This window comes from Chlamydomonas reinhardtii, chromosome 3 (genome assembly GCF_000002595.2).
Source record: "Chlamydomonas reinhardtii strain CC-503 cw92 mt+ chromosome 3, whole genome shotgun sequence".
Lineage (NCBI taxonomy): Eukaryota > Viridiplantae > Chlorophyta > Chlorophyceae > Chlamydomonadales > Chlamydomonadaceae > Chlamydomonas > Chlamydomonas reinhardtii.
The window spans coordinates 8,054,378-8,067,542 of NC_057006.1; the positions used below are offsets into that span (position 1 = coordinate 8,054,378).

A 13,165-nucleotide genomic window follows, 5' to 3' on the forward strand; every position below is an offset into this window, starting at 1 on the left:
GTAAGGGAGACGTCTCGACACAGTCGTGCCATCGCATTTTGTGCGTTTCGTGCCGCTGAAGCTTACGGGATACTAGCAGTGCATGCCGCATTCCCCATAAATGGAGGCTCAGCATCCAAACTCGGCGAAGGCTGGCAGTGTCAGCTGTGGGGGCCCTTCCAGTGCGCCAGCGGCGACGCCCGACCTTGCAGCCGACCCCTCCCGAGTGTGGCTGCCCGAGCTGGTGCAGCGCATAGCCACCTTCCTCCCTCGCAATGCCATTCCCTGCATCCTGAGGCTGGTTGACAGTGCCACGGCGGCCCAGTTTTCGGGCTGGAAGCACCGCACAATCCACCTCAGTGAGCCCGTGCCGCACGGCCTCTTCGCCGCACGCTGGTCGCCGCCCAGGGCCACCCGCAACCTCCCGCTTGAGCTGCGTTGCCGGCTGGTGGCGCTGACTGCGGCCTCGGGCGTGGTGGAAAATATGCCTGTGGCCCTGGCGGCGGCGGGCTGCTTGGTGCAGCCAGCCCTGCTCGGCTACGCGGCCGCGGCGGGGCAGGTTAAGGTGGGCACTGGATGTGCTGCGCGCGTGTGTGTTTTCCACTTTTGCGGGATGGGCACCACGTCATTAGGCAGCAAATATTTCAAATCAAAATTGAATGGCAATGTTTTGCTGCCTGCTTCTCAGATGTGTGCCTGGCTGCACATCAACGGCTGCCCTGCCGTCAAGATGGATGACGAGTTGGATGTTTTGGCGCTGGCAGCCGCACGCGGGCACAAGGAAGTGGGTACGGAATGCACCGAAACCCTGGCGCGCTGTCGCCATCAGTGACTGGATCGCAATCTTGGTGACAGTACTTGGTGGCACGTTCATTATGGTTATAGTTACCGGCTTGTGTGCAGGTGTGTGAGTGGCTGCTGGCCAATCGCTATGGCTGGAGCTGGGACGCGCTGTGTGCCGCGGCGGGCGGCGGTCACGTCGAGCTGATGCTCTGGCTGTGGCGCCAGGGGCCCGGAGCGGCTGGAGCTGGAGCTCCAGTAGCAGCACCACCAGCGCCAGCTGCTGGCACAGTTGCTGGCACGGCTGTGCCAGAAGAATCCCGTACTGCGGGCACGAGCAGCACCAGCAGCGACGCCGCCATCTACACGGGCGCCGACGGTGCCGCCGTGGAAGCCGACGAGTGGCATGCGGCAGCGCAGGCGGTGCTGGGCGGCATTCCGGTGGACATGCAGCTCCTGCAAGAGGTCGCGGCCGGCTGCGACGTCGGCACGCTGCGGGCGGCGCACACAGTCTGGCACGCCGCCGACCAACGCGCCCAGCAGGCTCGGCGGGAGGAGCTCCGGCGCCAGCAGCAGCAGCGGCGGGACCGGCGGCAGGAGGAGCGCCGGCTGAGCCGCGAGCGGTACGGTCAGCACGATGCAGATCCGCTGGGCGTGGGAGAACCGTCAGATGAGGACCTAGACGCAGAGGACGCGCTTGAGGTTGCGGCGGCAGAGGAGCTGCCGTTTGATGAGCGCAAACTGCGCGAGCGCGTGATGGGTGCGGCGGCGGGCAGCCCCACGCCCTGCTGGCGGAAGAAGGTGGCGTTTCTGGAGGATGTGGGGTTTGCCAAGTGCACCGCCGCCTGCGAGTGGGCGGCTGCGGTGGAGGTTGAGGGCACGCGCCAGCACCGACCGCCCATCGTACCGTCAGTCCTGCCGGCGGTGCTACCGCTGTTGTCGGGCGCAGCGTCTTCTGGAGGCAAGGAAGCGACCGCGGGTGGTGCTGCGGCTGCGCCAGCTGCGTTGGCGGTGGCTGGGGCTTCAGCTGCGGTTGTCACTAGCGCGGCAGCGGCAGAGTCGGAGGCCGCTGGCGCTGCGGCGGCAGCGGCACTGCTGTTTGACCTGGATGACCTCAGCGACTCTGAGTCCGAGCCTGAGCCGGACGTGAACAAGTGCGAGAAAGACCCCAGCGCTGGTGATGGTGCTGGCACTGACGCCGAGTCAAGCCAGTCTGGGACGGACGACGCCCTCACGCGGCTGCGCTGGCTGCGACGCCGCGGCTACCCAGCGGACGGCGCCGCCGTCATTGAGGCCGCCCAGCACGGCAACACAGCCGCACTGGCCTTCCTGCTGCACCGCTGCGACGCCACGCCGCGCTGGGAGGCGGCAGACGCGGCGGCGGAGGGCGGCCATCTGGGTTGCCTGCGACTGCTGCGCGCCGCGCGCGCCACCATGGGGCAGCACACGCTCAGCCGGGCGGCGCAGCGGGGGCGGCTTCGGGTGGTGCGGTGGCTGGCGGAGCGCGCGGACCTTGGGGTGCTGCTGGATGCGGATGACGACAGCATCATGAGCGCGGCGGCGGGCAGTGGGTGTGTGCCGCTGTTGGCGTACCTGCGGGGTGTCCAGCAGCTGTCAGGGTGCAGTGGTGGAGGCGAATACGGCAGTGGGGGTGGGGGAGCCGGGGCCCTCCGCGGCTGCAAGTCGCGTGCCAGCGGCGACGCGGCGCAGGGCGGGGGGGAGGAGGGCGGTGAGCGAGGGAAGAAGGCAGGGGAGGCGGAAGGCGAAGGCGGGCGGGGCGCGGCGGGGGCTGGGCGCGAAGGGCAATGGATGTGTCCGTGGGATGAGGACACGTTCGCATGGGCAGCGGACGGCGGCTGCGAGGAGGCCATCGAGTGGATGGCGGCGCACGGCTGTCCCATGGGGGTGAGCATAGTCGGGGGTTTCTCTTTTTGCACTTACCACGCAACTGTATTGTCCCGTCCTTTCGGCGCCACGATACTGCGTCTCATTCAATGATTCAATGCACTGTACTGTTTTAGGGTGGTTCGTTGCTGTTCATAGGTTGACGCACTTGAATCACAGCAGGCACTACCTCTTCTGTGCCGCAGGTCGACGGCCTGCCGTACGTCTGGGCCGGCATTAACGGTGACTTTGCCACGCTGGCCTGCCTTCGGCGGCTGGGCTGCCCCTGGGACCCCCAGGGCGGGACCTTCCTGCGGGCGCTGCGCAGCCACCGCCGCGGGCGCTGGTGCTCCGTGCCGGCGCTGCAGTGGCTGCTGGGCGAGGGGTGCCCGGTGGGGGACTGGGAGGCGTTGCTGAAGGCGGCGCGGGTTCGTGGGAGAGACTACATGGAAGTGGTTAACTGGGTGGAGCGTGTGAAGAAGAAGCAGGAGGAACAGGCTGCAACTGGAGGGGGCGGTGTTGAAGGGAAGAGTGAGGAAACGAGCCCGAGGCCAGCGTCGGGCTGTGTGCCATGTTGCCTGGGTCGGTAAGGAGCAACCTTCGTGAGCTGAGGCTCTGGATGTCCGACGACAATATGGCATGTAAGAAACGTCAACTTCTTTTCCCACAAGCAGAAAGAGGGACTGCAGGGTTAGGAGGGCAGCACAAGGGGAGAAGCGCGCGCGTGTGGATCGGCAGTTAGCCGGGCGATGACACGCTGACACCGGGATGACTGCTAGACACGCCCAGCAACTTCAGTTGTTCTTATTTCATCTGCATTAATTATAGCAGCTGTAGCAGCGCTGAGGCCTTGCACGAGCGTCACCAATCGCCAGGTTCTGGCACTTGCTGGGCCCTTGCAAAACTCACAGTTTTTAGGTCAGATACAATTCAACCGTTTTGTTGTAACTTACTACAACACCGCGCTTAAGGGGTGCAACCAACGGCGTGCACTGGCAAAATGACACCGCCACTTGCTGTGCTCGGCGCCGTTGTTGTCCTTTTAAGTGCCTTGCTGGATAAAGCTACAGCAGCAACGTGCTATGCCAACTTCGGCGCAAAGGACTTCCCTTCGTGTATCAACTTGGCGCCCAGCCTCGCGCTGCACTGGAGTGTCAGCGGTGGCTCCATTACCTTCGCCGCTGATGTGGATGGAGGTGTGTAAGCTGCATGGACAGGGTGATAACAGGCAGCATTGCTTCCATGTGCTGGGGACAGGGCGGGAAGCAGTGGGTGGGCAGACACAGTGGGGAGGGTGAAGGGCCTGGCACGCGGGCCAGAAGCACACGGCAGCAGAACATGGCCTATCCTGACTTCCCCTTCACCCACTTATGATGATGAAAATGCTCTGGAATTGCAACCTCTGCAGCGTGGGACTGGGTCGGCATTGGGCTGAGCGAGGGCGGCATGTTGGGCGCGGACCTGGCGGTAGCTGCGCTCGAGCCCGGCTCCACCCAGTGGACAGCCACCGATTACTGGTCCGCCGGTTTTGGCTTCCCGGCCCGCGACGTCTTGCAAGTGAGCTTGCTCGTGCTGAGGTGGTGTGTGCGTGGTCACAAACAGCCTGGCCCAAATGCTCAGCGGCTGCGGAAAGGCCAACCCTTCGCCAAGGGTTCGCAGCATGCCAACTCCCCAAGCAGACATGCTTTTGACGCACGCTGTATCCTTATTGGCTTCCGCTGTGCTGTGACGGCTGGTCTGCAGGACGTGACGCTGGTGGCGGTGTCGCGGGCAGGCGGCTCAACGCAGGTGGCCCTTCGGCGACCGCTGGTAAGAGCTTAAACGGGTTTGGGCGAATGTACTAACCCAGAACCATAACCAGAAACCCGTCAATAGACAGCGGAGATAATGTGGCCTTGGCGGGGGTGGATCAGGAGGGCCCAACTGACAGGATCCCGTCTAGCGCAGAGTTCGGAGTTCAAGGGCGCAGGACATGGTAGCGGATGATTCCTGAGCCCGCAAACCCCTTGTCCACAACGCTTGTTGTTGTGATGCATTCCGCAGGTGAGCTGCGACCTGGCTCAGGACCGGGCGGTGGTGAACGACACGCGGCAGACGGTCGTCTGGGCGGTGGGGTCTGGCGGTTTCGCCTACCACGGCCCCGTCAACCGTGGGCAGGCGGAGGTGGTGCTACTGCCCAACGCCACCACGCAGGCCAACCTGCCGCTGCCGGCGGACGTGCAGGTGCGCCTTAGGGGGCAGGCGGTGCCCAGAGAACGAGGGACACTGGGCGCAGCTAGTTGCTGCAGACTGCTGGCGAGGTTGTTGCGCGGCTTGCGGGGGAGCGGTTCGGCGGCGTAGCGTTGGCACAGGCTGTGTGGCAGGATTGAATATAGGTTTGCAGCTGACCCGTCCTGCTGCCCTCGTGGCCTGCCTGGGCTTGAACGCACGCAGACGCTGGAGCTCAAGATGCCCGCCTTCACCATCCCCGGCAATGCCACCACGTACCAGGTGGGCACTGGGCCCGTGCCGCATACGGCTCTGCCACCGCGCAACTCCACGCATCCTGCTCGACCCACATGCCCGAATCTTTGCACACGCACTCACGCCTGCACGCACACAACCCCGACGCCAATACCGGCCCGCACGTTGCTTCCCTCTCATACGCAGTGTGTGAATCTGGAGATGCCGCACGATGCCAAGTATCACGTGTATCGCTACGAGCCCATTATCGACAACACGCCCTACGTCCACCACTTTGTGGCTTGGACCTGCTACGGCCTCAGTGACGCCGACGCGCCCGCCACGCCGCTGGGCTCACCCTACGATTGCCTGGGCTACATGGAGTGCTCCGAGTTCTGGATGGGCTGGGCTCCGGGTGCGTGGGCGGGCGTGGGTTGAGGGAGTGCGGCAGCGGCAGCTTGGCACTGCTTTGGCTGCTGGAACCTGTAGGAGCGCCTGGAATTGGGCTGGCTTCAAATGGTCGCAACGCCGCATGCTGTGAATTGCAGGTCTGAACAAGGTGGATGCGGAGGCGCAGGCGGCACTGGCATTCGGCTCGGGCACGCCGAAGCGGTACCTCGCCCTGCAGATCCACTACACCAACCTGCAGGGCGTGCAGGGGCAGGTGAGCCCGGCCTTGCCTTGGGTCGTGTGGTTAAGAGATGGCATACATCGTGATAATGTCCATTTTATGGGGGCCACATCTGCCGTGATGGACCACACGCCCGTACCTCAGCGCCCGCCTTTCCCGGCCCCTTGCAACCGCCCTCGCCCTCACCATACGCGCAGGTCGACTCTTCGGGCTTCCGCATACACTACAGCCCCACACTCAAGAAATACGACATGGGTGTGCTCACCCTGGGCACGCACGACATCGCCGTACCGGCCGGCGCGCCCTCGTACACGACGGCGCCGAACGTGTGCCCCGGCACCTGCACCTCGCAGCTGGCGGCAGCCGGCCCCATCACCCTGATCGAGTCCTTCTACCACATGCACCAGCTAGGCAAGAGCATGGTGAGTAGCGCGTGCGTTGTGTAGCTGTCTAAACGGCTCATGTTGGGTCATCGCAGCACCTGGCTACGAACTTCCCACTTAGCCACTGCCATGCTCCCTGCCCAACCTGCCCCACCCATTACCCGTGCTTACCCCTCCGACCTACCCTTCCCTGACCTGCCTCTTGCCGCGCCCCCATCCCAACTCTCCTGTGTGCCTGTCAACCGACAGGTCACGCGCCACGTGCGCGGCGGCCAGGAGCTGTCGCCGCTGGGCACACGTGACTACTACGACTTCGCCTACCAGGCGCCCGTCAACGTGCCGCCGCCCTCGCGCACGCTGCTGCCCGGCGACTCGCTCATCACCACCTGCACCTACAGCGGCGTGGGGCGCAGCAACGTGACCAAGTTCGGGGAGGCTTCCTACGAGGAGATGGTGAGGCAGGGGTTGACGGGGCATGTGCGTGTGAAGAGTGCGGCGCCAAATGTATGGTATGTGTGTACAAGGACCCGCTCGCCGGGCACATCGTTCTTCCGTAGTTTGCGCGCGGCGGAGTAGTTGTTCATACGGTAACATTGGCACGCACGCCCCTGGCCCGCTACCGTCCCCCGCCGCAGTGCTTCAACTTCCTGTTCTACTACCCCTTCAACGACTCCATCAGCTATTGCATCACCATGGATCGCGACCTGTCCGGCATGGCCAGCTGCAGCTCCATCCGCCTGCTGCAGGGGCTGCAGTCGCAGGATGCCTTCAACGCGGCGGTGCAGGCAAGCGTGCGCTCTACGCGCTGAATGTTTAGGGGCTGGGGCAATGGGCGCTAGGCGTGTCGAGGTGCATGCGCAACTTGCTGCAAGTTGTTTGCGGACGCCGGGCGGGCACGGTCGTCATTGGCACTCGGGTCTGGCGAGGTTGGGGCGCAGCTTGTGTCACACGATGTGGCGGTTAGGAAAGGTTATTCGGGGCGTTTCCGTTCCGCTCCGCGGTCCTGCGAATTCGCCGTCGTGGAATGTGCTGTGACACCCCTGCTTGTCATTGCCTGCAGGCGGGCGAGATTGTCTCGGTGCCGGCCAACGCAACCACGTACAAGTAAGTTCCCTGCTGGGGTGCACCGTATTTCTGTCCATGCCCACCTGCACTGCCACTGAGTACGATGCCAGTACCGTATGGCTGACCCCTGCCGGCGTCACACGCGCATCCCGTCGCCCGCGCAGGCCGTACAACCCGACGTGCGCACGCACCGCCCCCGGCGCGCCGGGCTCCTCCTCTTCCCAGCCCGCATCTGGCGGCGAGGGGGAGCCGCAGGAGGAGAAGCACCGCCGCAACGTGGGTGCTGCGGTGATCACAATCATCATCATAGCATGCATCGGCGGCGTGGCAATTTGGGGCGTGCTGCGCTGGATGCGTGTCAAGCGCCAGGCAGAGGAGGAGCAGCACCTGTTCCAGAAGTACAACCCCAACACGGTGGGGCTGCCGCTGGTGGGCGCAACCAACTCGTCCTCCGCGCCGATTGGCAGCAAGGTATAGGAGACGTGTGCGCGTCGACACGCCAGGGACTCCTCGGAAACTGCTGCGGCAGGAGCGGAAATGTATGTGGGTTGGGCAAGGTAGCATGAATAAAGGTAGGCCATGTGTAGGGTAGGATAGGTTTGATGCACGAATGCACAGTGGAAGGAAATAGGGTAGCACAGGAATAGTGCATAATAGCGGGTAGCAGTTCTCTATGCGCGTTGGGGCTACGGTAGGCAGTGGCGGTTGTGTTTCACATGTACACAGGTGTGCGAGGGGTTAGAGTGGATAGAGGTGTACCACATGTTGGCATGCCGGCGTGGACTGGCGATGAATTGCAGCGCGGTGAGGTGGAGCAGTTACGCAGTCAAATCTACGCTGCGGTTGCGGTCGATGACCCTGACGCTGACGAGACTAGGGACTGTCCCTCACAGTAGCGGCTCTAGCGTAGTACTGCACTACCTGCCACATTAGTGATGCACAAATTGCGTGAAGGGCCCATGCTTACAAGAGACAACGCGCGCACGCGCGAGAGGGATTCTGTTTACATGTGTGATACACAATTGCGTGACGGGTCCATGTTTGCACCAAAACTGCAACATGTGATACTACTACAAGAAGATCTGCCACCCACGTATCAAGTCTGTGGGGCCAACGCCACACCAGCACTAACGTATGTCACGAGCCCTCCTCGTCGTCCGAATCCAGACCAAACCCGGCCACGGGCGCCGCAGGCTTGCCGCCTCTCCCGGCTAGCCCCAAGGGCGCCCCCGGCCGCTTTATCCCGCCCCGCGCCATCATCATGCCGCTTGCCCGCCCACCCGCCCCGCCCAGGCCTCCTCTCCCGGCGCCACCTCCACCTAGCCGCATGCTGATGCCCGTCGTGCCCGGCGCCACTGTGAGCGGCGCCGGTGGCGCCGCCTCAGCACTTGACCCAGAGAACACCGGCTCCGGCGGCGGATGGGGCGGCTGTGCCTCACCCGGCGGCAGCGGTGGCTGTGGCCCCGACGAAGGCAGCGGCGGGGGCGGAGCGCCCGGCGGCAGCGGCGGTAGTGGCGGCTGCTCTGCCTGCACCTCCCCAGGTGGCAGCGGCGGCGGCATGCCACCGCTCATGCCTCCCAGCCCTCCTCCGCCTCCTCCTCCTGGCTGCTGCTGCCGGCTGCGCGCCTGCGCCACCTCTATCTGCTTCTGCAGCCGCGCCATCTCCTTGTCCGCTACCTTCTGCTCCCGCCGCTGCCGGTCGCCGCGGCTGCGCTCCGCCATGGCGGACTTGGCCTCCGCCAGGCGCTTGCGGTGGTGGTGGTCGTAGGAGGACAGGTGCTCCTCCAGCTGCCGAGCGGTGGTGTACTGCTTGTCACACACCTGGGGAGGGGGGCGGGCGGGGGCACAGGGTGAGCCCGGCACGAGGCACTACGGCGCCGATTTGCCGGCCCTGCGCATTTGCTGACAATCCCTGCCGGAATGCCCTAGCTACCCAGCAATCCAGTGCAATCAGGCACACAGCCACGCTCACCCCTGGCTAAGGTACGGCACTGACATGCCCATGCCGGCCCTGCGTGCTAGCTCCGAAGTCCTGCTTGGATGCCCTACCGCCGCCCCCTGGTCACCCAGCCCTTCAGATTTTCAGCCATGAGCCATCCCAGCCATTCTAGCAGCCCCAACCCATCCCGTCGTCGCAACCATCCCAGCCGCCCCTACCTCGCAGTAGAAGGTCTGCAGCATCTCCTTGACGTCCTCCGCGCGCTTCTGCAGCACCTCCGCCGTGGCCTCGCGTTTGCGCGCCGCCTCCTCGTCCTCCTGCGCCGCCACCTCTATCTCCAGCCGCTTGCGGTTTGCAGTCGCCTCCGCCGTGTGCGTGTCGTCCTCCTCCTGCAAACCCCATCAGGCACACACGCCACCGTGAGCCACCATGACAGCTTCACCACGAGGGAAATTTGTATATGCTTCAGCTGGCGCCTGCCCTGCTCCCAGGTGTGAGTCCGGGTCACCTGCTTGCCAAGCCCTAGCCGCACGCCGGCCTCGACGCCCGCGCGGATGGGCTCCACGATGCCGTTCTCCTGCGTGTCCAAGCAGGTGTCATCTGGCTTGTCAAGGTGCACGGACTTCTCACTTCACTCGACACCCCTCACACCGACACACTCTGCCCCACTCCTTACCTGTCTCCCAAGCCCCTTGCCCTCGGTCCAGCCCATCTTTTGAAGAAGCTTAAAGCCAATGTTGCTGCTTGCGATGGGCCCGGAAGCCGAGCCCCCACCCGCGTCGTCTTCGTCGTCCTCGGGACCCCCGACCGTGCCGCCGATGCCACGGTGCCCCCAGACATCGTCATCCCACTCGAGCTGCTCTAACCGCCGTCGCTTTTCCTCTTGAAAGGAGACTGAAAACTCGTCCCCTCGGGGTGCAGCCAGTCGCGGGTCAACTACAGCGACTCCCGCAAGTGGATTCATGGCTAGTTGTTGAGGGTTTATGCTAGAAGCACCTAAGAAACGGAAGGGCTCGCACTCGCCAGATCGGTCGCTCAATAACCTCAACTCGATTCGTTGTGCCGCTCGCTAGATTTAAGAAACATAGTGTATATCTGCTTATTGCAGTATTACAAATTACGCTCGGAAAACGCTCCAGGCACGAACACATCGAAAGACGATTCGGTACTACTTGCTTCCTGGCGCCCCTTGCTTCGGGCACATTCTCTTTACAGACATCACATAACAATCAAGTCTTCTGGATAAACATTAGAGGGCCGGAGCGTTGGGCCGCGGACATGGAGCTCTGAGTGTTTAGTCTCGCCTCAGCTGCGGCCCCACCCAGTTGCCGCGCGGCGCTAGTGACCATCTAGATACACCAATATGGCTAGAGCCGTGGACATGGCGGACTCTATGCACTATGAGACGCGGCAAATCCGCGAGGCGCTGCAAGCCAGCAATGCGCGACTCCGTTCTGCGCGTTATGCACGCCCGGCGTCTAGCCTGACACCGCAGCAGGGTGCTGCTATGCTGCAAGAGTGGGAGGGGCTCTCCAGCACCGGCGACATTGACAACGTGAGTGCAGGTGGCAGGTGCCAAAAGTGTGGGGGTTTCGGCCAGCCGCCTCTCCGCGTGTCTGCAGCCTGCGCCCCTCGGCCCGCGCGCTGAGCCCTTTCCTTGCCCTGTAACTGCAGAACACAACGGCCGCCAACAACAATCCCATGTACCAGCAAATGCGGTCAGCGCTGCTCGCCTTTGAGTCGGAGGTAAGCCTCAACCTGCGGTCGGACCGCCTGCCTAGCAACGGCACGCCTGAATGCAGCCCTATTTGTGGTGGTTCACTGCAGGTGGGGTACGCAGCGCCTGCCCGGGAGCGCGCATTTTTCTCCGCGCTGCGGACACAGCTGATGGAGGCGGCGGCGTGCCGGGAGCCGGAGCAACGCGACATGCAACTGGCGGCCGCGTACAAATGGTTCAGCAAGCACAAGTGCGTGCGTGGGGGCTGGGCGTGAATCCAGTGGGGACAAACGCACGTCACACGCAGCAGGCGCAACCAGGGATGCCATAAACAACGTAGTTGCAAAGCACGGATGCCGGAAGTAACCAAGACCAGCATGCTGTCGCTGACCTAATTAGAGCTACACAACCCGCCCGCTGTCTCTGTCACAGGCCTCAGGGTCCTGAGGTGGACCCCATCACGGCCGCCGTGCTGGCCTCCTCCCTCAGCGTGGAGGCAGCGGGTGACGGCCGCGGACCGCAGCAGCCACCCGCCAGCATGCAGCAGCGCCTCAACGCTGCGCACTCCGTAGCGATGGGAACTGGAGGATACGGCGGCGCGGCGGCATCGGCACAGGCAGGGCCGCCGGGCAAGCACCAGTTCTTTGGTGTATTCTCGGGGACAACAGGCGCCGGCAGCAGCGGCGGCAGCGCGAGGCCAGGCCCCAGCTCAGCTTATCTTGCAGGCAGCACGCGGCAGGGCTCTGCGCGGGGCCCTAGCCCCACTGCTGCCGGGTCGAGGCCCGGCGCCGGCTCTCTGTCTCTCAACCACCCGCTCGTGATGCACCCAACGGTGGCACACAGTGCGGGCGCTGGCGCCGGTGCAGGGGCATCGGCGCGCGGCGGGCCAGCAGGGCCCAGCGGTGCCGGCGGTGGAGGGCCGGGCCGGGCGCGGTTCGCGTCTACGGACATGTATGCGCCAGGCAAGCTGGTGCGGGCGCAGGAGCTGGATGAACTTGACCATAGGGCGGCAGCAGCGGCGGCGGCAGCAGAAGGCGGCCGCCCGGGCGCGCTGATGCACGCCAAGCCCTGGCTAACGGGGCCGTTCAAGTCGAGTGCGGGGACGGGGGCCGTGACGGCCGGTGCAGGCAGGGGTGCGGGCAAGGGCGGCGCGGCGGCGGCCGAAGAGGAGGAGCTGGCAGCACTGAGAGAGAAATGGACGGCCATGGACTCCAAGACGTCAGCGTCGGTAGCGGACGTGCAGGTGCGGCCGTGCGGGGGCTGTTGGTACGGTGCGGTGCACGCGCAGATTGAGGCCAGAATGCGAGTGGCTGTCGGCTTAGCGCACAAAATGTCTGTCGCGTGCAGACACTTTTACCCATCGGCCTCTCATCATTGATGTGACATCAAACGTTACGGATCGCAGGCCAAGGTGGCCGAGTGGACCCTGCAGCGGGCTCGCTTGGAGGAGGAGATAGTGCGCCGGCAGGAGGCAAATCGCTTTGCCAAGCCCAGCGCGGCGGGCGGCACCAGCGCGCCCTGGCAGCAGCAGCCCGGGATGCATAAGCCCGGCAACGCCAATGACCCTAGCCTGCCCGCCGGCACTCTCTCGCCGTACGCCAATGCCAATGCGGACCTGGCGGCGGCGACGGCCGCGGCGTCTTCGGCCGCGGTGCCCAGCTCTGTGAGCTTCATGCTGCCGGGTGGCGGCGGCGGTGCCGCCTCCAGCGCGGCGGTGGCGGGCGCAAACATGCGGCTGCGGCATGCGGAGGTGACGTCGTACGACCGGGGCCGGGCGGACCTGGTGATGCGGCTGGCACAGCTGGGGGTGGGCGTCAACAGCGACACGCTGGACCGGGCGCTGCGGCCAGTGGAGGACCGCCCCTTCCTGGACTGCATCTCAAAGCTGCCGAAGCCAGGGGACCACCTGCCCAGCAGGTGCGAGCGGCGTGTGCAGGACGGGAGTTATATGCCGAGCCCGACGATTAGGTCCCATCAGCATCAGAAAGCCCATCTAGGGGGAACAGCGAGCGGGAGTGGGGCTGCGGGGACGTAGCTGCGACACAGCTGGGGTCTCCGCAGAGTTACTGGTGGCTGTTCACTGCGTTGGATCAGACGCAGGTGGAGTTGTCAAGCCTTCAACCATGCCATTCTTCCACTTTCACAGGCCTGGGAGTGTACGGCTGCCGGCAGCTAAGAAGAAGCGGAGCAAGAGCGCGGGCAAGGCGCGGCCCAAGAGCGGGCGGTAGCTGCGGCAAGCGCGGGCGTTGATGCACAGTCAAACAGCAGGGCGTTACATTCATCAGATCTGCGGTATAGAGCACAAGGTGTGCGTGTACGAGCTCTGTAGACGCAGCGGGGCAGGA

The 13,165-nt window shown here is 64.5% G+C and overlaps 4 protein-coding genes across 4 annotated transcripts; 3 read left to right on the plus strand and 1 right to left on the minus strand.

Annotated features, from left to right (window-relative positions):
- Positions 1-18: 18 nt before the first annotated feature.
- On the plus strand, positions 19-3,300 carry CHLRE_03g201301v5 (uncharacterized protein). Its single transcript, XM_043061362.1, has 4 exons — positions 19-544; positions 668-763; positions 883-2,664; positions 2,850-3,300. The coding sequence occupies exons 1-4, from the start codon at positions 101-103 to the stop codon at positions 3,231-3,233; spliced, it is 2,706 nt and encodes a 901-aa protein (XP_042926563.1). The 5' UTR covers positions 19-100; the 3' UTR covers positions 3,234-3,300.
- Positions 3,301-3,418: 118 nt separating this feature from the next.
- CHLRE_03g201300v5 (uncharacterized protein) lies at positions 3,419-8,250 on the plus strand. Its single transcript, XM_043061361.1, has 12 exons — positions 3,419-3,839; positions 4,052-4,200; positions 4,387-4,452; positions 4,687-4,866; positions 5,077-5,133; positions 5,293-5,500; positions 5,634-5,749; positions 5,914-6,138; positions 6,349-6,552; positions 6,735-6,884; positions 7,160-7,203; positions 7,329-8,250. The coding sequence occupies exons 1-12, from the start codon at positions 3,644-3,646 to the stop codon at positions 7,639-7,641; spliced, it is 1,908 nt and encodes a 635-aa protein (XP_042926564.1). The 5' UTR covers positions 3,419-3,643; the 3' UTR covers positions 7,642-8,250.
- Positions 8,251-8,262: 12 nt separating this feature from the next.
- Positions 8,263-10,218, minus strand: CHLRE_03g201250v5 (uncharacterized protein). Its single transcript, XM_001693309.3, has 4 exons — positions 9,780-10,218; positions 9,612-9,680; positions 9,322-9,492; positions 8,263-8,985 (listed from the first exon to the last, which is right to left on the minus strand). The coding sequence occupies exons 1-4, from the start codon at positions 10,065-10,067 to the stop codon at positions 8,302-8,304; spliced, it is 1,212 nt and encodes a 403-aa protein (XP_001693361.2). The 5' UTR covers positions 10,068-10,218; the 3' UTR covers positions 8,263-8,301.
- A 120-nt stretch (positions 10,219-10,338) lies between these two features.
- On the plus strand, positions 10,339-13,160 carry CHLRE_03g201200v5 (uncharacterized protein). Its single transcript, XM_043061359.1, has 6 exons — positions 10,339-10,658; positions 10,778-10,849; positions 10,931-11,070; positions 11,253-12,063; positions 12,226-12,737; positions 12,967-13,160. The coding sequence occupies exons 1-6, from the start codon at positions 10,485-10,487 to the stop codon at positions 13,046-13,048; spliced, it is 1,791 nt and encodes a 596-aa protein (XP_042926565.1). The 5' UTR covers positions 10,339-10,484; the 3' UTR covers positions 13,049-13,160.
- Positions 13,161-13,165: the final 5 nt, after the last annotated feature.

What these genes read in the sequence shown, in the direction of transcription:
- CHLRE_03g201250v5 (XM_001693309.3), bottom strand. Translation starts at nt 10,067, where the DNA reads ATGAATCCACTTGCGGGAGTCGCTGTAGTTGACCCGCGACTGGCTGCA. An exon ending in GCAAGGGGCTTGGGAGACAG is followed by an intron (nt 9,681 to 9,779) that starts GTAAGGAGTGGG and finishes TTGGACACGCAG; the next exon opens with GAGAACGGCATCGTGGAGCC. An exon ending in GGCTAGGGCTTGGCAAGCAG is followed by an intron (nt 9,493 to 9,611) that starts GTGACCCGGACT and finishes TGGGGTTTGCAG; the next exon opens with GAGGAGGACGACACGCACAC.
- CHLRE_03g201200v5 (XM_043061359.1), top strand. Translation starts at nt 10,485, where the DNA reads ATGGCGGACTCTATGCACTATGAGACGCGGCAAATCCGCGAGGCGCTG. An exon ending in GCACCGGCGACATTGACAAC is followed by an intron (nt 10,659 to 10,777) that starts GTGAGTGCAGGT and finishes CTGTAACTGCAG; the next exon opens with AACACAACGGCCGCCAACAA. An exon ending in GGGGACCACCTGCCCAGCAG is followed by an intron (nt 12,738 to 12,966) that starts GTGCGAGCGGCG and finishes CCACTTTCACAG; the next exon opens with GCCTGGGAGTGTACGGCTGC.
- CHLRE_03g201300v5 (XM_043061361.1), top strand. Translation starts at nt 3,644, where the DNA reads ATGACACCGCCACTTGCTGTGCTCGGCGCCGTTGTTGTCCTTTTAAGT. An exon ending in GCAATGCCACCACGTACCAG is followed by an intron (nt 5,134 to 5,292) that starts GTGGGCACTGGG and finishes TCTCATACGCAG; the next exon opens with TGTGTGAATCTGGAGATGCC. An exon ending in ACCAGCTAGGCAAGAGCATG is followed by an intron (nt 6,139 to 6,348) that starts GTGAGTAGCGCG and finishes GTCAACCGACAG; the next exon opens with GTCACGCGCCACGTGCGCGG.
- CHLRE_03g201301v5 (XM_043061362.1), top strand. Translation starts at nt 101, where the DNA reads ATGGAGGCTCAGCATCCAAACTCGGCGAAGGCTGGCAGTGTCAGCTGT. An exon ending in CCGCGGCGGGGCAGGTTAAG is followed by an intron (nt 545 to 667) that starts GTGGGCACTGGA and finishes CCTGCTTCTCAG; the next exon opens with ATGTGTGCCTGGCTGCACAT. An exon ending in CCGCACGCGGGCACAAGGAA is followed by an intron (nt 764 to 882) that starts GTGGGTACGGAA and finishes GCTTGTGTGCAG; the next exon opens with GTGTGTGAGTGGCTGCTGGC.